This window comes from Stigmatopora nigra, chromosome 1 (genome assembly GCF_051989575.1).
Source record: "Stigmatopora nigra isolate UIUO_SnigA chromosome 1, RoL_Snig_1.1, whole genome shotgun sequence".
Lineage (NCBI taxonomy): Eukaryota > Metazoa > Chordata > Actinopteri > Syngnathiformes > Syngnathidae > Stigmatopora > Stigmatopora nigra.
The window spans coordinates 181,210-207,560 of NC_135508.1; the positions used below are offsets into that span (position 1 = coordinate 181,210).

The 26,351-nt window shown below is 45.5% G+C and overlaps 3 protein-coding genes and 1 long non-coding RNA gene across 4 annotated transcripts in view; 2 read left to right on the plus strand and 2 right to left on the minus strand.

The window, feature by feature from the left end:
* The window catches only part of dnajc5aa (DnaJ (Hsp40) homolog, subfamily C, member 5aa), a 118,299-nt gene that overhangs the window by 40,072 nt on the left and 51,876 nt on the right, over positions 1–26,351 (minus strand). The window lies entirely within an intron of this gene.
* Positions 1,086–17,620, minus strand: nol4la (nucleolar protein 4-like a). Its single transcript, XM_077715757.1, has 9 exons — positions 17,195–17,620; positions 9,590–9,745; positions 7,288–7,399; positions 6,109–6,218; positions 5,279–5,767; positions 3,945–4,133; positions 3,407–3,523; positions 3,189–3,339; positions 1,086–3,117 (listed from the first exon to the last, which is right to left on the minus strand). Exons 1-9 carry the CDS (start codon positions 17,594–17,596, stop codon positions 2,900–2,902), a joined length of 1,944 nt encoding a protein of 647 aa, XP_077571883.1. The 5' UTR covers positions 17,597–17,620; the 3' UTR covers positions 1,086–2,899.
* On the plus strand, positions 6,204–22,042 carry LOC144195953 (uncharacterized). Its single transcript, XR_013326189.1, has 2 exons — positions 6,204–6,434; positions 21,801–22,042. It is a non-coding gene; the product is annotated as an uncharacterized LOC144195953 (long non-coding RNA).
* hsd17b10 (hydroxysteroid (17-beta) dehydrogenase 10) lies at positions 22,872–25,922 on the plus strand. The gene is made up of 6 exons (XM_077719820.1): positions 22,872–23,026; positions 23,908–24,072; positions 24,141–24,305; positions 24,957–25,085; positions 25,152–25,260; positions 25,689–25,922. Exons 1-6 carry the CDS (start codon positions 23,003–23,005, stop codon positions 25,877–25,879), a joined length of 783 nt encoding a protein of 260 aa, XP_077575946.1. The 5' UTR covers positions 22,872–23,002; the 3' UTR covers positions 25,880–25,922.

Below are 26,351 nucleotides of genomic sequence, written 5' to 3' on the forward strand. Positions count from 1 at the left end.
AGGATTGGAAAGGAAAGAAAAGAAAAGGAAAGGGAATGGCTTCGTATACCTTAGCGGGCCCTCTAGCGCCCTCTCTTGGCCGGCCATGGTCCGCCCGCCCCCCATTTCGACGTTAAACTCTCTCACCAGCCAGCAACAATTGGAAAAAGGAACCTTGTAGTCAAGTGAAATAGGCTCCACCCCCCAAAAAAGTGCGCATATTCTGGGATTTGGAGTTTTTTGTGGCCCAATGTAGTTTTTTTTTTTTAGCGACCCGCTTTTTTTTGTGCACGGACGGGTTTTTGAGCCGCTTTTAGCCGTCCGTCCTCAAGAAAAGCACATTTTGAAAAACTGTACATGTAAACATCACACTTTCACTGAGTCCAAAACGGGCACACGGGAGGGAGGGGGTTAGGGTGGGGAGGGCGGGGCTTGTACCCTCAGACCCCGCCCACCACCACTGTGCACAGAGTCTTCTTCTTCTTGTTCTCAGTGCAGGAAAAGGCAAATGAAATGAATGACAATAGCATTACAGAGCACCACCAAATGAGAAGTCCAAACAGGCAAGGGCTTTTTTTTCTTCTTCTTTTTCTTCTTCTTCTTCTTTTTCTTCATCTTTGTAGCCAAAAAGAACCATTGAAAACAGCTTTTGATCACTCTTTGTACAGCTATACAGTACACGTACGGTATTATCCGAGCACTTGAGCCAACCCACAAGCTACCGGGGCGGGGCCAAACACTAGGACGGCCCACGCAAAACCAGCAAATTGTACAACGAACATCCAAGGGAGCTAGCTAGCGAGCTAGCCAGTTAGCCGGTAGGCGTGGTGCGGTGTTGGGTTTGGTCCCCCGGACATTTGGTCCCCGGACATTTGGTCCCCAGACATTTGGTCCCCGAATGTTTGTTCCCCCGAATGTTTGGTCCCCAGACATTTGGTCCCCAGACATTTGGTCCCCGAATGTTTGTTCCCCCGAATGTTTAGTCCCCGGACATTTGGTCCTTGGACATTTGGTCCTTGGACATTTGGTCTGCGGACGTTTGGTCCCCGGACATTTGGTGCCCGGACGTTTGGTCCCCGGACGTTTCGTCCCCGGACGTTTGGTCCCCGGACGTTTCGTCGAACGGGTGTTTGGTCGACAGACAGTGCTCTCTCGCATGATTAGAATTTTGAGAGCGAGCGAATCTGGCGACCAAATGTCCGTTCGACGAAACGTCCGAGGACCAAACGTCCGGTCATGGGAGCATAAGATACTGGGGCGGGGCCAGAGACTAGGACAGCCAAGCAAAACCATCAAATTGTACAATGGACATCCAAGGGAGCTGGCTAGCTAGCTAGCTAGCTAGCTAGTTAGCCAGCTAGTTAGTGAGAAGGCTGTCAGTTTAGATGACAACGGCTAGGAAAAGCAAAGTAAAGAAAAGCCTGCATGTCACCAGGACTTGTGGTGGGTGGAAATGGACATATTCACCCCCCCAAAAACCAATGGAAGAACTCCCACCCTTCCCCCAATAGCATCCTACAGTTCACAAACATTGACCAGTCACAAAAGCTCTTCCACAAAACATCTCACATGTAAAAAAAAACCCTCAAAATTCTCACATGAATGGAAAAACATCGACGGCTCACATGGACATCATCTTTTAAAATACCCAAATATCAATTAAAAAAATAACACTAAATCTACGCCCGCCCCCGCAAAAAAAACAAAAAAAATGGATAAAAATTCTTATCCTTAACCCTAAAAACATGGTGGCGCCATACTGCAATGCCCACCAAAACCCAGGGGCATGACCTAAAAGGCAATGGAGTCGCCCCCTAACGGCAGCCGCCAACATTGCGTTCTCCCCAAAAAAAATGGTCACCTTCCCCCTTTCTCACGGTCTGACGAAAAAAAAAAGGGAATGCACGAGTGTAAAATCATCAAAAAGGGGGAAATCATGATATTCGTAATAATAAGAAGAAAATATTTGAAATCCCATTTAAAGGCTCTCATTGATTGGTGGAGATTTAAGCTTGTTTGAATGGAGCCAGTTGACATCTCAAACCAGCAATTGGCCCCTCCCACATGCTACCCAGGCTCCAATTCCATGGAGCCAGTGTGCTGGTCAGCTGGACGCCCCCTAGTGGCCGGCTGCGGAACATCTTCTTTTTTTCTTATTGTTGTTATTTAGTTTTTTTGTTAGTTTTTTTCATCCTGAGCTATAAAGTGCTTCCCAAGTAATTTTTCTTCCCGGGACGTCAAACAACACGTGAACGCGGCGAGGGGAGGTCGTTACCGACGTCATTTTGACGTTGTGGCGGCGGTTTAACCCTTTAATTCCGCAGTTCTTTCGCTTACCGCTAGAGGGAGCCCTTTTTGGAGAACTACCAACTAGAAGAGATTCGTTTTTTTGTGCTAAAGTGTGCGAAAGTCTCAGATTTCTTTCAATTTTGGCACCCCGCGCTTACGTCTGGCATCTTTGCGTTCGTCGTCGGGGGTGCTAGATCGCATTAGCCTGGTCGGGAGTCTGCCCGGCGACTCCCTTGACGATTTGTCGTAAACCGAGCGCCACGCCGCCCCTTAAACGATTGTCGCTCGCCTCGTTCAAGGCGGCGCCGTCCGCCGTGGGGGAGATTTTGGGGGGTTTTGGGGTGTAGGGGGGTTGGGCCACCCCTCACCTTAATAGGAAATCACTCGGGAGGAAGCCTAATCCAACGGTGGCGCTATAACGAACCCGCTAGGGAGGAAATTAGCATATTTGCTAGTCAATATTAGCCCGGATTAGCGCTAAAGTGGTGTTGTTTTCATTGTTTTGGACACGCAGGTTGACCTGACTTCCTGAGACCAACGAGAGAAGACGGAGTTCCAAGGGGTGCTGGGGCTGGGGGGCGTGTGTAAACGACGACGGACGCGACGGCCATAAATCCCGCCCCCTTCCCGCTCAGTTCTGCTGCAGGATGAGGTTCTCCAGTTCGTCGGCCGAGCGCAGCAGGAAGGCGGCCGACTCCCTGTAGCCGGCGATCAGCTGCCGGACCGCCGTCACTTCGGGTGGGCTCAGCTGGGCCGAGGAGCCCCCGCCGCCGCCGCCCTGACCGTAAGCGCCGGGCGACGAGGCGTCCGCCGCCGCCGCCGACGACTTCATGCTCAGGTCGGTGGGACCTGTCAATGATGAGTACCGACTTTCTGTTTTAGGATCAAATTGAAATGACAGTTAAAGGCCAAGGACTTACCGTTGCTCTGCGGCGGCGCAACGGCGCAGCCCTGGCGGTCGGCGGACGCCGGGCCGTACGCTCGCGGGTTGTAGTTGAGGCCGCCGTTGGCGTAGAGTTGCTCTTGGGCAAATCCGGTGGCGTCCTGCTCCACCGAAGCGTCCGCCTCGTCCTGCGGGGGAAACGCCCTTTTAGCGTTAGCCAACCGGCAGCGAGGGGAGGAGCAAACCGAGACTTACCGCCGGGTAGATGTCCAAGCGCATCCTCTTGGCGGCGTTGCGCGTCTCGCTGTCGCAGGCCGCCGCCAGGATGTTTTCGGCCAAGGCGGAGGTCAGGTGAGGGGGCGTCGGTCGGATCTGACGGCCACACCCAAAGCGTCAATATGAAATATGGAATGTAGTTTATTTTGTGTTTATCTTGTATCCTTTAAGAGACTAGATCAGATTTTTAGTGACACCTACTGGTCAAGTTCTGTCATCACTTTGTATATAGCGCCTCCCTGTCAAGGTTGGATCCCAACATCAAAATAATCGAAAAACGGACTACTACTGAACGCTTCTCAAAATGGCCGCTGCTGGCTTGCTTCTTTGTTCTCTTCCCTAGCCCCCACCCTCCCTAAGAGGGGGGGGGCGTATGGGCGAAGCCTCCCGTCAAATACGACGTCCTATCGGCCGGGGATGGGCTTTTATTTAAGGTAGGCGGAGACAAACTAAACTGAATATATGAATCCAACTCATATTTCAACCCCCCTGGACAGTTAAAACAGAGGGAAGGTACCTCCAGACCGCTCTTTTTCATACGTCGGCAAGATTTGAGGTAGGTGCGAATGCGCTTGCGCGAGCGCTCGTGGAACTCGGGGAATTGGCGGCCGCACGATTCCATGATGGCCTGGATCTTTTCCTTGGGCTGCTTGGAGATGGGAACCATGCGGTCCAGGTTCTCGTCCACAAACAGACGCACGAACATCTGATGGACAAAAGTGGGAAAACGAGACGGCGGGAATTTTACGTATGTAGGCAAAATTGGCCCTTCAAAATAAGAAAGTTTTCGAAATTTTTTAACCAAAAAAAAAACCTCTGTTACAGAACAGCCGGAACGGACATTTCGTCGACGGACACTTAGTCCCCGGATGTTTGGTCCCCGGGCCTTTGGTCAAACAGACATTTGGTCCCCGGACGTTTTGTCGAACGTACAGTTCGTCGCCGGATTTGCTCGCTCAAAATTATAATCATGAGAGAGACAACTGTCTGTCAACCAAACGTCCGGGGACCAAACGTCCGGGGACCAAATGTCCGGGGACCAAATGTCCGGGGACCAAATGTCCCGGGACCAATCGTCCGGCCACCAAACGTCCGGGGACCAAACGTCCGGGGACCAAACGTCTGTTTGACCAAAGTTCTGGGGACCGGGGACCAAATGTCCGGGGACCAAATGTCCGGGGACCAAATGTCCGGGGACCAAACGTCCGGGGACCAAACGTCCGGGGACCAATCGTCCGGGGACCAATCGTCCGGCCACCAAACGTCCGTTTGACCAAACGTCCGGGGACCAAACGTCTGTTTGACCAAACGTCCGTTTGACCAAACGTCCGGGGACCAATCGTCCGGCCACCAAACGTCCGGCGACCAAATGTCCGGCGACCAAACGTCCGGGGACCAAACGTCCAGGGACCAAACGTCTGTTTGACCAAACGTCCGGGGACCAAATGTCCGGGGACCAAACATCCGTTTGACCAATCGTCTGTTTGACCAAACGTCCGTTTGACCAAACGTCCGGGGACCAAACGTCCGGCGACCAAACGTCCGGGGACCAATTGTCTGTTTGACCAAACGTCTGTTTGACCAAACGTCTGTTTGACCAAACGTCCGGGGACCAAAGGTCCGGGGACCAAATGTCCGGGGACCAAATGTCCGGGGACCAAATGTCCGAGGACTAAACGTCCGGGGACCAATCGTCCGGCCACCAAACGTCCGGGGACCAAACGTCTGTTTGACCAAACGTCAGTTCGGGCAAACGTCCTGGGACCAATCGTCCGGGGACCAAACGTCCAGGGACCACAAAAAATACAAAGAAACAGCCACCAAATCCTGAAAATGTCAAAGTGTACTAACGTTAAAGGCTTTGAGCCTCTCCGGGTCCATCCCCTCGGCGTCGTTGAGTTTGTCGCCGTCGTCGTCGTGATCGTCCTCGTCCTCGTCTCCCACCGCCGTCGCCCCGCGACAGGAGCTCAGGTCCTCGGCACCCCCGTCGCCCTCCGTCCCGGTCAAGTCGTAGCCGTACGGGCTCTTGGGAGGAGGACGCTTCCCGCCACCGGGGTCGGCCGGCGAGAAGGGGTCCGGCGGCGTGGAACCGGCGCCGGGGCGGAGTGGCGGCCGGCGCCGCTCCAGGGCGCCGCTGAAGTCCAGGGGGACGCCCGAGCCGTTCTCGCTCCGTTCCCCGTAGGGGCCCTCGTGTGGCCACGTGTCCCCGCCCCCGCCGCCGCCAACGCCGCCGCCGCTGCTCTCCGAAGACATGTCGTCCCCGTCTTCTTCCTTGATGACGGGCGGCGGTTCGTCCAGAGGGGTGGGCGCGCCATCCTCGCTGCTGACCGACGAGTCATCCTGCACGCCGGCATTATTTTAATTGGATTATAAGAACTGGATCAAAATCCCTAAATATTCCGTCATTTTTTCTGTGTTTTTAGCTCAAAAAGCATTTTGTAAAATCTCAAAATATCTTTAAAAAGAACTAAAATCAACTTGTTTTTAATCTATAAGAGAAAATTGAATATCCAGGGCTTTTAATTCACTTCTTTTTATCCATTTATAAAAAAAACATCCAAATATCATTTCTAAAATGGTCCGTCCACATGAAACATTAATATGGCCCGCGAACCCGAGTTTGAAACACCAAAAATGTGGTCCCTCCCCCTTACGGTCACCTCATTCCTCGGCCTACCTACCCTAAGGGTGGCAGTCATGCACTGCAGTTTCATCTGTTTCAGATAGGTGGCGGTCAAGGGCATGTTGTAGTCAATCAGCTCCGGCGCCAGTGACGTCGGACGGTCGTTTTCTGACGAGGAAAGAAAGACAAGGCCCGTCAAGCTGAAGATACGACTGCTCCCCCTCCAGACCAACAGGGGGCGGATTATAGCCAATCAGACCAGACTCTCCTCACTTCCTGTCTGCGGTCATAGGTCGTGAACCCGGAAATAAGCTCAGTTGTCCAACTTTGAAAGCACAAGACAGGACAGGCAAGGAAGGAACCAGAGATACTCTTCAGTAACTGGTAGGATCAAATTAAGTACTACTTCGATTCTAGCTATTTAATGATTATTCTGTTTTCTCACAAGCATAAGTTGATCTTTTTTGTGCTTTCCTTTACCTCACAACGGGAAAGTAAATGAGTGCCGAGTGTAGATGGATATTATATTTCCTGATTGTTCCCCCATTTTAAATCCATTTTTTCTATATTTTTAGTTCAAAAATCATTTGGTAAAATCTAAAAATATATTTAAAAAAAAGCCTAAATAAGCTTTGTTTTCAATCTATAAAAAATGGAATATTCAGGGTTTTCAAACCCGTTCTTTTAATCCATAATTACATTTTTAATATTTTCTTTGTGTTTTTAGTGCAAAAATCATTTTGTAAAATGTAAAAATTTGTTAAAAAATAGCTCAAATAAACATTGTTTTAGATCTATAAAACACTGAATACTAATAATATTAATACTACTACTACTACTACTACTACTACTACTACTACTATTACAACAACTACTACTACTACTACTACTAATAATAATAATAATAATAATACTTATAATTACTACTACTAATAATAATACGAATAATAATACAATAAATAATAATAATACTAATAATGCTACTTTTTTTCAAGTTGGGGCAAAAATTGAATGACCTCATTCATTTCCCTTTGCCTGTAATACCCTCCTCTCTCCGGCAGACGGCCCACTAGTCTAGACTTATGTTAGAGCGTAACTTTCCTCCTCGCTCTTGTTCGGACAACGTCGTCCCATATGTTTGAAGTGGGGGCGTCGCCCTAAAAGACGACCTTCCCGCTCCACGACGTCGACTCGAGTGACGTACGTTTGAAACCCAAAATCCGAGGCGGTGTTTTACCTTTGAACTCTGCCGCGCTGGGGTTGATGTGCATCCTCTTTTGACACTCGCCGCAACTCATCAGGAAGCGGGTCACCGCCTCTCGCGGCAAAAAGGCGTACGTTTCTGCGATCTGGTCACAAAAACAAAAATAATTAAGGGTGCTCGGGGTTAGCCGGGATGGCCTCGGTCCGTCCCCCTCAAAGTCTCCCTTGTGATTGGACATTTCTGGCGTCCAAATACGCGCCGCCGTGTCACTTGTCCTTCTTAGTAGTACTGTATTTTCACGACTATATGGCGCATTGCATTTAAAGGCGCAGTGTCAGTAAGGAGTGCTATTTCTGTATTAGACACACACACAAAGGACGCACCATTTTTATAGACGCAGCCAGGCAAAGTGGCGGCCCGGGAGCCAGATGTGGCCCGCCGGATCATTTTGTGCGGCCCGGGAAAGTCAATGATGAGTGCCCACTTTTTGTTTTAGGATCAAATTCAAATGAAGAGTATTATATTTCCTGATTTTTCCCCTTTTAAATTAATCATTGTCATTTTTTAATCCGTCTTTAGTTCAAAAATATTTTTGTAAAATCTAAAAATATATTTAAAAAAGCTAAAATAAACATTTTTTTAGATCTATTAAAAAAAACAAATATTTGGGGGTTTTAATCCAGTTCTTTTAACCCGCAATAGTCATGTTTTAATCAATTTTTTTCTGTGTTTTTAGTTCAAAAATCATTTGGTAAAATAAAAAAAAAAAAAAAAAATGCTAAAAAAAATCAAAACAAAATATTTTAAAAAAGCTCTAATAAAAATAAGGTTATATCTGTAAAAAACTGAATATTCGGGTCTTTTAATCCACTTCCTTTAATCCATTTCTTTAAAATAAAATATCAAAATGTTTTATCTTTGATGGTGTGGCCCACGTGAAATGGAGTTAAAGCGTCCTCCGAAGTGAATAACCGTGGTTGTGCGCCACTTTTGGCTTAAGCAATGTCCGAGCGCCCCCCCCCGCCCCCCTCTCCTTTTCCTCCTTGGGGCGCTTCCCTGAAAAAGGCGACCTTCACCAGAGCGGGCAGAGACGGCGGGGGCGCCGGCCTCCGGCGGAGCCCGGCCACCCCCCGCCGCTCGCCGTCGTTACCCCCCGCCCCCCTTCCGCACATGGGAGCCCCCTCCGGCAGACGAGGGAGAGGGAAAGGCCACACGGATGAAGAAAGATCTCCCAGAAGGCCACAGTGACAGTCCCATATTGTGCCCGGACTATGTGCTATGCCCCGCCCCCTCCCTCCCTCCCTCCCTCCCTCCCTCAAAAGGATGGGCGCGATGAGACGTGACAGGACGTCTCCTCCGGGGCGGGAACGCCCGTCCTTTGCTTTTTTCGCTCCTTCCCTCCACGGATGCCGTCGGGGCGCCGGTCCCGGATCGGCGTCCCGGATCGGCGTCCCTGATCGGCGTCCTGTCCCATCCCCGTCCCGCACGCGACTACGAACAAAGACGGTGCTTCTTGTGCCCTCTTTGTTCTGCCAGCGGACATGTTTTGCGCCGCCTGATTGGTCACCAGACCAAAAGACGACTTTTAGATCGTGGAGTTTATTGACCTCCAAATGCTCCCAAAACCGTCTCGCCTCAATATGTCCTCCTTCCAATGGACTTTTCGTTTACATTTAGGCTGAATGAAGCTACACTGAATGTTTTCAGGTCAAAGAAACAACGACATCCTCAACCACCCAAAACAAATTGACTAATAATGCACAGGTGTCAAAGTGGCGCGTCATTTTGTGTGGCCCGAAAAAGTCAATCATGACTTTCTCTTTTAGGAACAAATTCAAGTAGTATACATGTAGTATATTACAATTCTTGAATTTACCCCTTTTAATCAATAATTGTCATTTTTTAAATCCATTTTCTGTGATTTTTAGTTTAAAAATCATTTCATAAATATATATTAAAAAAAGCTAAAATAAACATTATTTTAGATATATTAAAAACAGAATATTCTGGACTTTTGGTCCAGCTCTTTTAATCCATAATTGTCATTTTTTAATCATTTTTTTCTGTTTTTAGTTGAAAAATCATTTTGTAAAAAATCTCTAAATCTATCTTTAAAAAAAGCTCTAATAAACATTCTTTTAGATCTATTAAAAAAAAACAGAATTTTCAGGGCTTTTGATCCAGTTCTTTTAGTGAATCCGTGATTCACTCTCTGATTCCCTCTCTGATTCGCTCATTGACTCTCTGAATCAGTGAGTCAATCAGTGAATGAATCAGTAATGAATCAGTGAGGGAATCAACGCGGCGGGATGTCGATGGAGTATTTTGAACTGACCGCTTTGTAGGTCTTCTTCTGTCCGGCGTGTTTGGGCGGACGTCCGGGATCGGCGCCGATCTCCACGTGCATGGCGTAGATGATGTCAAAGAAGTCTTCCACCACCGCCACGCGTTTCAACGACGAGTTGTCCTGGCTGGGGTTGCCGTCCGAACACTAAAAAAAAAAAAGCACACACAAAATACTGTAATTAATACAGAAATAGCACTTGTTACTGACATGGCGCATTTAAATGCCATGCGCCATATAGTCGGGAAAATACAGTAGTATTTTCTTTCTCTCCGTGGGATGGAAGGCTTTGACGGGCAGAGGGGAGGGGGTTGTGGGGTCCCGGCCCACGGGCTGACGAGCGGGGCAGTGGGAGGAGCTCTCTTTTCCCGACCCTTTTCCCCAGCTGGGTAAAAATAACCCAGTGGAAGAGTGAGAGTCTGCCTCCATGACGCCAAAGCCCCACCCCCATCCCATCCCGCCACCTCCGGCGGCCGTCCCGCCTCCCGCGCGGCTGACCCCGTCGCCATAGAAACTGCCGCCGATTCCTCCTGGGCAGGTGCGCCGGGCAAAGGGGTCACGTGAGCGCCATCGCCAGGACGACCACGTACTCACGTGGCGTCTCTGGCCTGCCGGCTTGGACGACTTCAAACCCCCCCCTCCCGGGTACCCGTCCCTCTGCCAGAATATCCTGTTTAAAGCACAGGTGTCAAAGTGGCGGCCCGGGGGCCAAATCTGGTCCGCCGGGTCATTTTGTGCGGTCCGGGAAAGTCAATGGTGAGTTTGTGTTTTAGGCTCAAATTCAAATGACGAGTAGAGATGTATCGTATTTTCACGACTATAAGGCAGTGCATTTTAATTTTTGTTCCATATATAAGGCACCCTGTCTATTTTGGAGGACATTTAAGACTTTTAAGTGCACCTTATATTCATGAAAATAGGGTATATTACATTTTTTCCCCTTTAATTCAATCTTTGTCATTGTATTTTGTAAAATCTAAAAATATATTTAAAATAGCTGAAAAAAACATTGTTTTAGATCTATAAAAAATGGTCTAATGTTTATTAAATTTCAAAATCAAAACTCCTAAATATTCCGTTTTTTTATAGATCTATAGCAATGTTTATTTGAGCTTTTTCTAAATATATTTTAATATTTTATAAAATGATTTTTGACCTAAAACACCAAAAAATGGATAAAAATAGCAATTATTGATTTAAAAAGGGGAACATTTAAATATAATATACATTAATTATCTTCATTTTAATTTGATCCTAAAACCTAAACTCACGCACGATTAACTTTCCCGGGCCACACACAACGATGCAACGGACCACATTTGGCCCGCGGGCCACCACTTTAACACCAGTGCCCCACATCCCTTAATCATCACTTCCAGGAAGTGTCCCAGAATTTCCCCCAAAGCCACCAGAAATGAACCTGATCCATTCCAACTGGGAGGAGAGGTGACAATTTCATTTTTGTCCTGAGCCTTAAGGAGGGCGCTGTCGAGCAAATTTGTATTTTAACATAAGTTGTGAAAGTTAAAGAAGCGTTTCCTTGGTTGCCATTTTGCCGGACGGCCGGTCGGCCGGCCACTGGTTTCCTTGCTCCTCCCTCCCATCCCTCCCCCTCGCTCCCCTCCTCCCCCCTCGCTCCCCCCCGGTCTCCTCTCCTCGCTCGGGCTCTCCCGAGTGCGAGGTAACGATGGTTACCATGGCAACTAAAACCAGCTCACAGAGTGGGTTTGTTTTAATCCGGCCCGCTCTCCCTCTTTCTCTCTCTCTCTCTCTCTCTCTCTCTTTTTCTCTCTTTCTCTCTTTTTCTTTCTTTCTCTCGGGCCGTCCGGGCGGGCCTCGTCAACGGCGCCGTCGTATTCCGTCCAGAAAACGACGACGAGTACGCGTCCATTCGGGGCGGATTGGGCTAATCTCTTTTCCGCGAATGTACGCATTGCACCCAATTTTTGATCCTGCCCCAAAATGCCTCTCTTAGGCTTCTTTCTTTCTTTTTGGTGGGTTTTCTGTAAAGCCCATTTCGAGGTGGTCATCTTTTTCTGAACACTTTTTGGTTGAGGGTTACTGTGGGCCCCCGTGAGATTTGGACCCTCCATTTAGAACGAGTGTGTCAGACTCGGGTCGGTTGGTGGGACATGATAACGTCAACTCCATTTCATGTGGCCCATTTTAGATAGAATATTGACATTTTTTTTAATAAATGGAATAAAAGAAGTGGATTCAAACCCCTGAATATTCCGTTTTTTTATAAATCTAAAACAATGTTTATTTGAGCTTTTTTTTAAATTATTTTTAGATTTTACAAAATGATTTTTGAACTATAAACCCAGAAAAAATTGATTAAAAATATGACAATTATTGATTTAAAATTGGGAAAATCAGGAAAAGATTTAACACTGTTTATTTTAGCTTTTTTAAAATATATTTTTAGATTTTACTAAATTATTTTTGAACTAAAAACACGTAGAAATGGATTTTAAAAATGACAATTATTGTTTTAAAAGGGGGAAAAATCAGGAAATGTAATATACATCTATATTCTTACTCATTTTAATTTAATCCTTATATAGAAACTCATGATTGATTTTCTTGGGCCGCACAAAATGATGCGTCGGGCCACATTTGGCCCCCGGGCCGTCACTTGGACACCGGTGCCGTAGACTGTACGAGCTAGTCACTTGACTGTCATCATAGTCGACAGGCATTATGGGAAATTAGTTTGTGGGTCCAAGCACTCGCCTTGAGACGGACACGTGCTTTAGGGTTAGCATTGGGCTAAGGCTAACCCTTTGGGTCAAGGACCAAGATAAAAAAAAATGAAATAACAAGAAAAGGCCTGAAACGGGACATGAAGCGACAGGAAGTGAGCCGGAATTGACCCAATTGCAACAGGAAGTGATGCCAAATAAAAAGGAAGTGATCCAGAAGCAATTGCTAAGGCGGCCCGTCTGATTTTTTTTTTTTTTTGTCGTTGTGGTGCGCCCGCCCTAAGCGGGACCGTCGGTCCTCCCTCTGTGGTGCGCTATGGCGGCGGCGGTGGCGGAGACACGGCGCCAAAGGGGTTGGGGGCGGGAAGGCGAGAAGGCGGGATGGCGGGATGGCGGGCCGGCGTGAGGGAGAGGCCGAGTGGCCCGCTCCCAGCCTCCAGTCTCCTAGCAACCCGCCGCTTTGTGGCGGGACGGGGAGCCACAGAGAAAAAGAGAGAGAGAACGAGGAGAAAGAAGAGGAGGAGGATGGGCGCTTAACTCGAATCGAGAAAGCAAAGAACGATGCACGGGTCCCGGGTTGTTGAAGAAGCCCCGACATCGTCGTTGGGCTCATTTAAAGGGCCGGAACGGATGAGACAAAAACATCTTATACGCGTTATGTGGCCTTGATTTTGTCATTTGGAACAAAAGTGTCCAATCAGTAGCCATTGGGACGTTTCCAACGGGACTCCATTGTACATCTAGAGCGCAGTTGTCAAAGTGGCGCTTCGGGGGCCTAATTCAGACACCCTAAAGAAAGGCCACGGCCGATCTCCATGTCCCCCCGGTCAAGGAGAGACGACCGGGTGGGAACCCCGAGACCGCGTTGAAGCCAAAAAAACAAAAGTGTCCCCCCCGCTAACGGTGCTGGTCAAAGGACACCACTTTTTTTGTAGTGGTTGCACCGGTCATCCGATGGATTGGCGACGATGGCCTCTGAAATTTGTCAGATTGAGGAGAGTATTTGCGCCAAGTGGCGCAAGGTTTTTTTTTGCCATGACGGCGGAGGCGCGCCGCCGCCGCAGGGGATTAGCGTCGACTTGGAGACGTACGTACGTACGCGTGTATGTGTGTTCGTGTGTGTGGGTGAGTGTGTTAGGAAGGAAGGAGGGGGGGAGGGGAGGGAAAAAGAAGGGTTAGGGGAGGGAGAGGAGGAGGAGGAGAGGGGGGGGGGAGGCCCCCGGGCCAGTTAAAAATGCTGTTAATTTCTCTTCCTATGGGGAAGCAAAGAAGGGGGCTCTCCATGGCAACAGAGACCGACCCACCGACCGACCGACCGTTCCGTGCCGGAGGGAGAGAGGGAGGGAGGGAGGAGGAAAACACCCACACCGACACCCCCCACCCGGTACGTCCGTCCGTCCGTGGCGGTGGCAAATATGGATGCCGCTCGTATCGGCAAATGGGCCCCAAAAACAAAGACCCGCCCACTACCACTCAGTCAACCCTGGTAACTGCCAACTGTTAACTGGGATTGGACGGGGAACTTCCTTTTGGGACAGGTCACTTCCTGTTGAGATGAGGGGTATTGGATGGGTCACTTCCTGTCCATTTTGAGGGGGCGTGGCAGGCCACTTTTTGCTCATTTTGGGCATGACTTTCACTTGATTTGGGAGCGTTTGTAGTTTAGTTCTTTTTCGGGTCATGCCCTGATCAATTTAGGGCACATTTGAAAAAAAACTGGATTAATAGCTCTAAATATTCCGTTTTTATAGATCTAAAACAATGTTTATTATAGCTTTTTTATATATATATTTTTTTTAGATTTTACAAAATAAATTTTTAACTAAAAACACGCAAAAATGACAATTATAGAGTAAAAGAACTAGATTAAAAACCCTAAATATTCCATATTTTATAGATCTAAAAACAAGATTTATTTATATTTTTTTGTGATATATTTTTAGATTTTACAACATGATTTTTGAACTAAAATGTCAAAAAATGGATTAAAAGAACTGGATTAAATACCCTGAATATTCCGTTTTTATAGATTTAATTTTATTTGAGCTTTTTTTAAAAATATATTTCTATTTAAATGATTAATTTAAAAGCGGGGGAAAACAGGAAATGTTATATACATCTATAATTTTCATTTGAATTTGAAACAGAAAGTTCCCACTCATCAGGCCACATTTGGCCCCCGGGCCGCCACTTTGACACACGCTGTCGGGAAATGTCAAACGCACACGTCCATTGAAGCGTCCGACGCCGAACTAAATAATAAGGAGCGGCCGGCCGTCGTGGCAAGCGACGGCGATGGGTGCTGGGCAAATCCCCCCAGTGAGCGAGAAAGCCAGCGAGGTAGCCAGCGTCAAAGGGGCAAGGCAAAAGCCGCTAATGGCAGCGGGTTACGCTTTGGTTGGCATGGCAACTAAAAGCAACAGCTCGCTACATACATCCATCCTTTTTTAACCATTCTTTTTTTTGCCCGGGATGCTTTATTTTTGGGAGTCAATCCATTCAATCATTTTTTATAGGGGGGAGGGGGGGAAGCACACAAAAAAATGGACGTCAGAAGCTTCTGGAAGGAGTCGCCGGAACCCCCTTTGTCCCGTCGCGCACTGCCGCCGCCGTTGCCTTGTGTGCCTCGTGTGCCGACAGAGAAGAAAGAAGCTCTGTGCGCGTCAGGACGGCGCCCACCCATCCACCCATCCACCCGACCGATCGTCATTTCACTACCCCCCCTTTATAAGCCCTAACCCACGCACACGCAAACTTGGCACAGTCCGCGAGCAGCTGTGGCTCGCCGTCTGACCACGGTCCCGGGACGCGCTACACCGGTGTCCAAGTGGCGGCTCGGGGGCCAAATGTGGCCCGCCGTGTCATTTTGTGCGGCCCAAGAAAGTCAATCATGACTTTTTGTTTTAGGATCACGTTCAAATGAATGAGTATAAAATTTAACATAAAAGGTCAAAAAATATGCTTATTAACCAAATCTGAGATCAAGTGCCTCAAAATATACAGGTTGTGCCCCCCCTTAAATTCAGTATTTCAAAATAAAACAAGGAATTTAAGAAATGTTGCCTCAAAATATACAGGATGTGCCCCCAAAATGCCGTATTTCAAAATAAAAGGACTTTAACTAGTAGTCTCTCAAAATATACAGTTAGTGCCCCAAAAAATATGTATTTCTAAATAAAGTAATAATAATTTTAGGAAGTGGTGCTTCAAAATATACAGGCTGTGCCCCCCAAATGCAATATTTCAAAATAAAAGAAGGATTTTAAAAGCGGTGCTTCAAAATTTACAGTTGTTGCCCCCAAATTCCGTTCAAAATAAAAGAAGGATTTTAAGAAGTTTAGCCTCAAACAATACAGGTTGTGCCCCAAAAAAAATAGTATTTCAAAATAAAAGGACTTTTAGAAGTGGTGCCCAATTGAAAGCAAAGTGCCTGAAAATGAGGTGGTAGTGTCCCCAGATTTGACACAGGATGTCTGCCTAAATGAGCAGTTAGTCCCCCCAAAAATTCAGTATTTCAAAATAAAAGGAGGACAAATGCAACAGGTAGTCGTGAAAAGAAGAAAAGGGCCCCTAAATTCACCAGTTAGTCCTCCGAATAAAGACGCCGGGTCTCCGAGTTGGACAGTTATTGGCTAAGTTGGTCAAATTTTAAAATTTAACGAGTGTCCCACAAAAAAGTGATGAAAATCAATCAATGGGCCATATCATAAACAAGTGCCCCAAAACAAAGATGGCAAACTCAAGGACAGGCCTCTATTTCAAAATGGATGCTGATCAACGTTCATTTTAAGGCACGGGTGTCAAAGTGGCGGCCCGGGGGCCAAATGTGGCCTGGCGCCTCATTTGGTGTGGCCCGAGGAAGTCAATCAGGACTTTCTGTTTTAGGATCAAATTCAAATGAAGAATAGAGATGGATATTATATTTACTAATTTTCCCCCTTTTATATAAAAAAATGTGTATGTAGTTCAAAAAATATTTAGTAAAACCTAAAAATATATTTAAAAAAAAGCTAAAATATACATTTTTTAGGTCTTTTCCTGATTTTACCCCTTTTAAATCAATAATTGTCATTTTTTAATCATTTTTTTCAGTTTTTTATTCAAAAATAATTTAGTAAAATCTAAAAATATATTTAAAAAAAAAGCTAAAATATACATTTTTTTCAGGTCTTTTCCTGATTTTACCCCTTTTAAATCAATAATTGGCATTTTTTAATCATTTTTTTTCATTTTTTTATTCAAAAATCTTTTTGTAAAATCTAAAAACATATTTATAAAAAAAATCTAAAATAAACATTGTTTTAGATCTATAAAAACAGAATATTCGGGGATTTTAATCCAGTTCTTTTAATCCATAATTGTCATTTTTAAATCATTTTTTCTGTTTTTAGTTCAAAAATCCTTTTTTTAAAAAAAGCTCAAATAAACATTGTTTTAAATCTGTAAAAAAAACTGAATATCCAATTCATTTAATCCAATTATAAAAGACACAATGTAAATATTCTATTTAAAATGATCCAGCCCCCCCCCCCCTCCCCCCCATCTAACACCCTTGCTCTAACGGGACGGCACATAAAAAAGATGGCGTCTTCTCTGGCCGGGACGTGTTGCTCACACGACCTTTCTCTCTTCACCGCCGCCACCACTCTCTTCTGGCGCATGCTTTTGTTGTCGGACCCCCCCTTAAATACGTCCTCTCACGGGACGGCCAAAATTGCTCGGAACGGTCCGGGCCGACCCGACAGGCAGCGGCGTTGCCATGACAACGTGGATGAGAGCCGCCGTGCATGGCTCCGTGGCCGTGGCCACGCTGGCCGCCGGCGGACAGAGTGTAGTGGTGAAGAAAAAAAAGGAAGGAAGGAAGGAAGGAAGGAGGAAGTTCCATATTTACCGTAGACTTGACGGGGACGTAGAGTACGGCTTTCCCCGGCGCCCCCTTCTTGTTGAGGTGGTGCTCTGCGGCCCCCAGGACGCCGGCGCCCACCTGAAATCCTTTGGACTTGACCCAGAATTTGAATTTGGCGTTAATGTGGTTGTTGTCCTGTACGTAGACGCCGTTGCCGTTGTCCGTGGCGGCCGCCGCCGCCGCCGCCACCGCGGCTACGGATCCCTCGTCGTTGTGCAACAGGGTCTGCATGATCTTGTTATATTTCCTCCGGGTGACGGTCTTGGTCTTTCCCGAGTCGCCGTAAGTGCGGAGGCACCAGTCTTGAAATTCGCCAAACATCTCCGCCTCGGACGCCAGCGGACTGGCTTTGGGCGCATCCGCGCACGCCGCCTTCCTGCTTGCCATGGCGGAGCCCTGACACCCAACCCAACCCCCTCCCAACCCCCTCCCAACCCACAGCCACCTCTCTCTCTCTCTCTCTTTCTCTCTCTCTCCCTCCCCCCTTTCTCTCTTTGTCTCCCCTCTCTCTCTCTCTCTCTCTCTCCTTCTTTTTGGTAATCGGGGGTGTCAGACTCGTGCAGCGCTTTTTCACGTCAACTTGATTTCACGTGGGACGGACCATCCAAAATATCATATTTTGAATTTTTTTTTGTATAAATGGCTTAAATGAACTGGATTAAAAGCCATTAATATTCAGATTTTCATAGCTATAAAACGATGTTTATTTTAGATTTTTTTATGTATATATTTTTTGATTTAAAAAAATATTTTTTGAACTAAAAACTGAAAAAATTGATTAAAAAAAGACAATGAGGGATTAAAAAATGGATTACAAAACTGAATATTACGTTTTTATGAATATAACACCGTTTATTATAGATTTTTTCAATATATTTTTAGATTTTACAAAATGATTTTTTAACTAAAAACGCAAAAATTGATTAAAAAATGACAATATCGATTAAAAGATCTGGATTAAAAACCCTGAATAATCCATTTTTATAGATAATATATATTTTAAGATTTTACAATATCGGTTTTGCCCTAAACTACTACTATGTTTTATTTTATCTGATTTTTTGAAGTAAAACAGAAAAAAATGGCTTTAAAATTTCCAATTATTAATTTTAAAATGTGAAAAATCAGTAAATATAATATCCATCTATACTGGTCATTTGAATTGATCCTAAAACAAAAAGTCAACAGTCATAGACTATCCCGGACCGCCCAAAATGATGTGACCGGCCACATTTGGCCCGCGGGCCTCCACTTTGACACACGTGCAGCGTTAATAAAGAGCCCACTTGAGCTGTGTCTTCCTTCTCTACCTCCCCCTCCAAAAGCAACCCCTCCCCCCCCCTGTGTCGTCCCGTCTCGGGTTTGGGTTTTCCCTCGCCTGTCAAAGCCCCTCCCCTTCTGCTTCCTCCTCTTCACTACCACTACCACTACACTCCAGTCCGGTCCGGTCCGGTCCGGACGACAGCACACCTGTTTGCAGCTGTCCCGGCTGGTGCTAAAACACAAAGGTGGGGGGCTGAGGAGGCGGGACTCTTCTCCCCCCTCCCTCTCTTTCTCTTTTTTTCTTCTCTCTACGTCATCATTTTCCCACCTGTGTCTAAAACCTTGTGGAGTTCAGACAAAAGAAAGCAGACGTCGCTTTCGGTTTCCGTCGACCTACTTCCGGTTGGCCGACCGGCCGAAAGGGGCGGGGGGGACCCTCCTCCTCTGCCTCTTCCTCCTCCTCTTCTTCCTCCTCTTCCTCACACCTGTTTGAATGGCATCTGTTTGACATTATGATCAATTTTCCTCAATCCAAGCTCATTTATCACCATAAAATCTTTAAAAAAGACAACAACATTATAAAATTAAGACTTAGTCACGCCCCCACTCTCACATTTTTTATTTTTATTGGATTTTATTAGATTTTTGAAGCTCCCCGGGGAGGACAGGCTGGGAATTTTGATGTTTTTGTAACATGGACGACATTTGACGTCCAATTCACGCTCGCCGATGAGGTGAAATGAACGTGGGGGGAGGGGGGACGTCCCGTCCCGTTGTGCAACAAAGCGAGAGAGCGAGAAAGAGAGAGAGAGAGTGAGAGAGTGTGTGTCTTTGTTTTATGGCAGAAAAGGAAGTGAGAAAAACGCCTGATTTTGCAATCGAACATCCGAAACAGGAAGAGTCAAACCGTCCATTTTGGCTCTCCCTCTTTCTCTTTTTTCCCCCTTCACTTGTGACGTCACCAACCAGTTAGGCTCTGAATGGGACATTTGACAAGAGTTGTATAGGAGCATTGTTTGTGTACAGGACATGTTAGGGAACAAAAAATAAAAATCAAATAGAAAAAACAGAAATAATATGAGAAATAGTTTATTAGATTATATTTAATAGATGATCAAGTGTCGGGAGTGTGTCGGCAGTGTCCGGAACCCCCGAGCTCGGCCTGCCGGTTGCGCGCGTCTCCTCCGGGCTCCAGCCGAGCCGAGACCACCGCCACCGTTGCCATGGCAGCGGATCGGCAGAGGCCGATCCCGCCTGCGCGAGTGGGACGCCCCATCCGCCCAGTTTGTTCGTCTGTCTATCCTTGTGTCGTGGCAGCGTAAATAGACCCAAAAGCGCTACTTCTTTCCATCTCATCCATATTTGTTCATGACCGTCTTGTGAAGAAGCTCACAATTTACACCACAGGTGTCAAAGTGGCGGCCCGGGGACCAAATGTGGCCCGCCGCATCATTTTGTGCAGCCCGGGAAAGTCAATGATGAGTGGCGACTTTCTGTTTTAGGATCAAATTCAAATAATTATAGATGTACATTACATTTCTTGATTTTCCCCATTTTAAATCAATTATTGTCATTTTTTAATCATTTTTTCTGTGTTTTTAGCTAAAAAATCATCTTGTAAAACCTAAAAATAGATTTTAAAAAAGCTAAAATAAACATTGTTTTAGATCTATAAAAAAACTGAATATTCATGGATTTTAATATAGTTCTTTTAATCCAAAATTGTCATTTTAAATCAATTTTTCTGTGTTTTTAGTTCAAAGATCATTTTGTCGAATCTAAAAATAAATTTAAAAAAAAGTTAAAATAAACATTTTCTTATATTTATAAAAACTGGAATATTCAGGGATTTTAATCCAGTTCTTTTAATCTATAATTGTCATTTTTAATCATTTTTTTTCATTTTTTAGTTCAAAAATCATTTTGTAAAAATTTAAAAATATATTTAAAAAAAGCTCAAATAAACAGTGTTTTAGATCTATAAAAAGGGAATATTCAGGGTTTTAATCCAGTTCTTTTAATCCATTTATATATAAAAAAAATCTAAATATTATCTAAAATGGTGAAATCAAGCTGACATTAAAGCGTCCCGCGAACCAACCAGAGTGTGACACCCTTGATTTGTCACAAAATCTAAGAGTAGCGGCGGTGGCGTTGGCATCAGCGGCGGCGGCATCAGCAGGCCGCCAGCAAAGCGGGACCAAGAATCAAAGTGACGCGAAGCCGCCGGCGTGGAAGACCAAGTGGGATGAGCGAGGAACGGCCGGACTGTCGGACGGACGGTGGAATGGTCGCCCCCCGGTGCGACCTTTCCCTTCCGCCTCACCCGCAGATGTCATTTGGTATCATTGCTGCTGGCGCAAATCTCCCCACGTCAAACGTAGCTTCTAAAGCCAGGCAGGCTCCCCTTCAATTTTAACCCCTCACCTTCCCATCCACAGTTTTTGGACAAAAACATGCCCCTTTCAAATCTTTCAACTATTCCTTTTCCCTCAAGTTTTTCCATCCCACTTACACAATTTCTATGTACAAAACTGGAAGCCATCACCTACAAATTAAAGCGCACAAAAGCTATCTGGCAGGTTATAGCCAAAACACTCATTTCTTTCAAAATTTCAGAGAGAAAAAAGTTACCGATACACACTTTCAATGCCTCCATACATTTTCACTGAAACACTCAAAAGCCCGGGAAGTCCTGAATATTCCGTTTTATATCGATCTAAAACAATGTTTATTTGAGCTTTTTTACATGTATTTTTAGATTTTAATAGATGATTTTTGAACTAAAAACTGGAAAAAAAATGATTACAAAATTACAATTATGAATTATTAGAACTGGATTAAAAGCTTTGAATATTCCATTTTCTATAGATCTAAAACAATGTTCATTTTAGCTTTTTTTAAATATATTTTTAGATTTTGCTAACTAAATACACAAATTGATTTTTAAAAAATGACAATGATTCATTTATATGGGGTAAAAACAGGAAATTGAATTTACATCTATACTCTTACTCATTTTAATTTAATCCTTATATAGAAACTCATCATTGACTTTTTTGGGCCGCACAAAATGATGCGGCGGGCCACATTTGGCCCCCGGGCCGCCACTTTAACACCTGTGGTGTACCCTATCAACTGATTTTTTTTATTTTATCGTAACAACAATTTTAGTATTGTTCCATATATAAGGCGCACTGGATGATAAGGCACCATGTCTATTTTGGAGGAAATTTCAGACTTTTATGTATGCCTTATAGTGGTGGAAATACTATATAATAAAAGTGTGGAACTCATGACTCTAAATGGACTTCCCTGTGACCCTCAGGCAACGTCTGGCGGCTGTAGAAAAGAGTCCGGACGGCGGTTTGTCCCGGAAGCCAGCGCCGGCGGCGGCGGCGGCATCCCGGCCGGGCTGGGCTGCGCCGGGAGACGGTGGAATGGGCGCGGTCGCCATGGAAACACAGGGCCCGGGATACGGCCGCGAGTCAGCCGTAACTAAGTAACAGGAAACAACACGGTCCACAGGATAGATAGAAAGAGAGAGAGAGAGAAAGAGAAAGAAAGAGAGACTCATTTTGGAACTCACTCTTTAATAATAATCATAATAATAATAATAATAATATGACATAGGCTTTGTCATCATCATTGACTGGACAAAAGCCTAATTGTCATCATACCCAGAAACTGCGTATGACCAAATCTATAACACCAAACTGGGGAGCATTAGAGCCAGCCACTGCACCCGTGCGCACCGCCATCTTGGATCTATCCATCCAACCTCACTTCCTGCCACATTTAGGGCTTATGATGCTTCTTTGTACACATGTCAAGAATTTGGGGACTTGTAAATCCAATTTGTGGCCAGATCGAAGAATTTGTTAGGTTACAGGTGTCAAAGTGGCGGCCCGGGGGCCAAATCTTCCACCCCCGGTTCAATTATCAAATAGAAATCTTCTCTTTTTCTGTTCAATCTTCATCACTATAAGTTAAATAAATATTCAGCTTCAAAAATGTGTGAAGGCCACTTTTACTTGTCAATAGGACGTCATTATTGCAAATTTGGAATGTTTGACCACTTTTTCTGTATTCTGGGTTAGAAGACAGATGCTGGGGTCGTCGTCACATCCAGATCATTTTTGGGAATTTCCAGGTCATTTTTGACAATTTTAGGGTATTTTTGTGTACCCCAAAGTACAACTCAGGTTAATTTGGAGTCTGTCACTTTAAGAAATCGGTCAGGCTGTGCTTAAGAATCAGCGCATGCGCAGAGATCGCAAGACGGCGTCTCATATCGGCGAAAAAAGCGGAATTTCTCGTCTTAATGGATTTTTTCCTGGCGATAACCATGATACATTCAACCTGTATTTAAAACTTAAATGTTTTTATTTTGAACTTATATCCCCACAGGCAAAAAACCCAAACACATAGTCGGAAGAACGAAACATAAAACACTTGACGCGGTCGTGATGCATCTCTCCACACTACAGGATCTCTGGGTGTTGACGTCACTGCCGCCTCGGATCCAACATGGCGAACATACGGTGTCTCAAGGTGAGGAAAGCGAATGAAAGAGAACGAAATTGGCTTTAATTGCCCTTCTTCGGCGTGTCTTCGATGATAACGTCAATTAGCGCTTTTTTTTATGTCGCTTAGCTAATGTTTGGGCACTCACTTTTGCGCCACTTTGGGCGCTTTTCCTGCGGTCATGGCGACCCTCGGCTAGTTAGCTAGTTTCGATGTTGTCACAAGCTCTCTCCATTCAACCTAAACTTCTTAAGGTAGTGAATGTCCTGCTAGATGTGAACAAAAACATATATTTGCCATGATACAGTATATTTGGAAGGATTTGCCTGTACAATGATGCTCTTTTTTTAGGCCACATTTAACTCAGTTTGAAGTATATTGCCTTGTTGACATGAACTTTTGATTTTACATTATCGTAAATTATGGTTTTATGATTATTAATGTAGGGGGGTTTGAATGTAATTGAATAGATATAATAACACGAAATGTTGATTTTAAAGAAGCAGGGAAAAAACTAATTAATGAAATCTCGTCATTTTGAATGCATGATTACAAAATGCTTAAGAATTTCTGCTCGGGTGATTCCAAAATTTACCACAAGGGGCAGGCTCACCCCAATCCCAAAACCGCATCCTTTGCTCTTTCTCTTTTCTTTTTGTAATCATTTTCCTCAACTTTTTCTCTCTTGATATCCTTTTTCTTTCTTTAAAAGCTTTTTTTGTTAATTTTGTCAGTTTTCTGTCTTGTCTTCCATACTATTTTTGAACGTTGTTTTGGTTGGTATGGGTCCCTGATGATGATGTTCCTGCCTTTTAAAAGCTTTTTTTTGCTAATTTTCCCACAGCTTTCTGTCTTGTCTTCCCTAAAAATATTTTGAACGTTGTTTTGTTGACATTTTCTCGGGGCAGGGCGCGGTGGGCCTGGTGACGGGCGGCGCCTCGGGACTGGGCCGGGCCACCGTGGAACGTCTTCTGCGATGCGGGGCGGCCGCCGTCATCCTGGACCTGCCGTCCTCCGAGGGAGCGGCGCTGGCGACCAGTCTGGGCGACCGATGCGCCTTCGCGCCGGCCGACGCAAGTAGCGCCCCCGCCTGGGCCCTCCGCTTCCGAAAACGGAGACGTGACGGTGGCGCCTCCCGCAGGTGACGTCGGAGGCGGACGTGCGCTCGGCGGTGGAGTTGGCGCGACAAAAGTTTGGCCGACTGGACCTGGCCGTCAACTGCGCCGGCGTGGCCGTGGCCGTCAAGACGTACAACTTTAAGAAGGACGTCCCGCACAGTCTGGAGGATTTCCAGCGTGTCATTAATGTGAGTAAAGGAAGCTAAATTAGCAAATCACCCAGAAAAAGACCAAAATCAACAGGATGTGATCCAGATCGATCAGGAAGTGATGTCAGAATGACCCAAAATGTACAAGTGTCCCAGAAAGTTAGTTAAAGTTAGCAAGTGACACAAAATTAATATAAAGTGGCCCAGAAAATCCCCAAAATCAACAGGAAGTGATGCCAGAATGGCCCAAAATTTACAAGTGATTCAAAAATTCTCTTAAATTAGCAAATGACCTGAAATTAATATAAAGTACCCCCCAAAAAAACAAAATCAACAGGAAGTGATCCAGAACTAACAGGAAGTGACGTCAGAATGCTCCAAAATTTACAGGTGTCCCAGAAAATTGGATAAATTAGCAAGTTACCCAGAAAACCCCCCAAAATCAACAGGAAGTAATCCAGAACGAACAGGAAGTGATGCCAGAATGGCCTAGAATTACAAGTGACCCAGAAAACCTCCAAAATCAACAGGAAGTGACCTAAAAATCCCTCAAAATCAGCAGGAAGTAAAAAAAATAATGCAAATAATATATATGAATATGTATTAAAATACATTAAAAAATGTTTATATATTTGATCAATAAGAAAAATAAGTGCTCGAATAATATATGTATGTATTTATGTATTAAAGGTCAACATTGCGGGGACCTTCAACGTGATCCGGCTGGCGGCAGGCGCCATGGCCAAAAACGAGGCAGATGCCGATGGCCACCGCGGGTGCATCGTCAACACGGCCAGCGTGGCCGCCTTCGACGGGCAGGTGGGTCCAAGTTGCGGACCTTCTTGGCGGGCGGGCCGACTTGACGCCGCCATTTTTTGCACGCAGGTGGGACAAGCGGCGTATTCAGCATCTAAAGGTGGCATCGTGGGCATGACGCTTCCCATCGCACGAGATTTGGCGCCCGTGGGCATCAGGGTGGTCACCATTGCTCCAGGTTTGGTCTCACACACATAAGAACTGGATTAAAAGCCCTGATAATTCTGTTTTTTAATAGATCTAAAACTTTATTTAGATTTTTTCAAATATTTTTAGATTTTACAAAATTATTTTTGAACTAAAAATTCTCTAAACATGGCTTGATTTGAATGTCAATGCATTGATGTTAATGGGAAGTTTGCCCCTACCAACATGGACACCCTTTTACCTGATCAACCCAGTCTCAGGCTGGCGGCCATCTTGGTAGGGGCGAGGAAGGGTCTCGACATGCTTCTGCAGTCAATCAGAATGAGTATTTCGGCTCCTGGAGTCCAATCCCTTGGAAATGGAAGGCCACGTTCATGCCGCCCTTCCACTTGAAAGGGATTGGACGCTGATGGTTGTCAGCGTGAGCCCACGACTTACGGAAGCCCCTCCCTCCCTCAGGCTTGTTTTCCACGCCGCTTTTGGCCGGGCTCCCGGAAAAGGTGCGCTCCTTCCTGGCTCGCCAAGTGCCCTTCCCGTCGCGGCTGGGAGACCCCGCCGAGTTCGCCCACTTGGTGACGTCGCTGGCCGAGAACCCCATGATCAACGGCGAGGTGATCCGATTGGACGGCGCCATTCGAATGCAGCCCTGAGGCGTCTTTTTGTGGATTTTGCAATAAAGTCCTTTTCAACAGAGTTGACCCCACCCCTTTTTGTCCCACATCAATAATAAGCGTAAAAGTTAGCATACGTTTTTTGGCAAAAACGTACACATCCTTGATATTTGGATCAAAATGACACCATTTTGAACCAAAAAATAGAGTTGGCCTAAAAATCGTCCTCAAATCAACGGAAAACGGTCCATGAAGTACAGGAAATGACGACATGATGCCTGACTTCTACAAGAAGTGACCTGACATGACCAATATCAACATTAAAAAATCCAAAATTGACAAGAAATGACCATGAAATACCCCCAAAGTCTACAGGAAGTGACAGTAAACCATCAGAAAGTCATGAAAATTCCCTAAATCTGGTCTCAAAAGTACAAGAAGTGACCCAAATTTTCACAAAGACACTCGTAAGTAGCCCAAATAGCTAGTGATCCCAAATCAACTCGTGGTT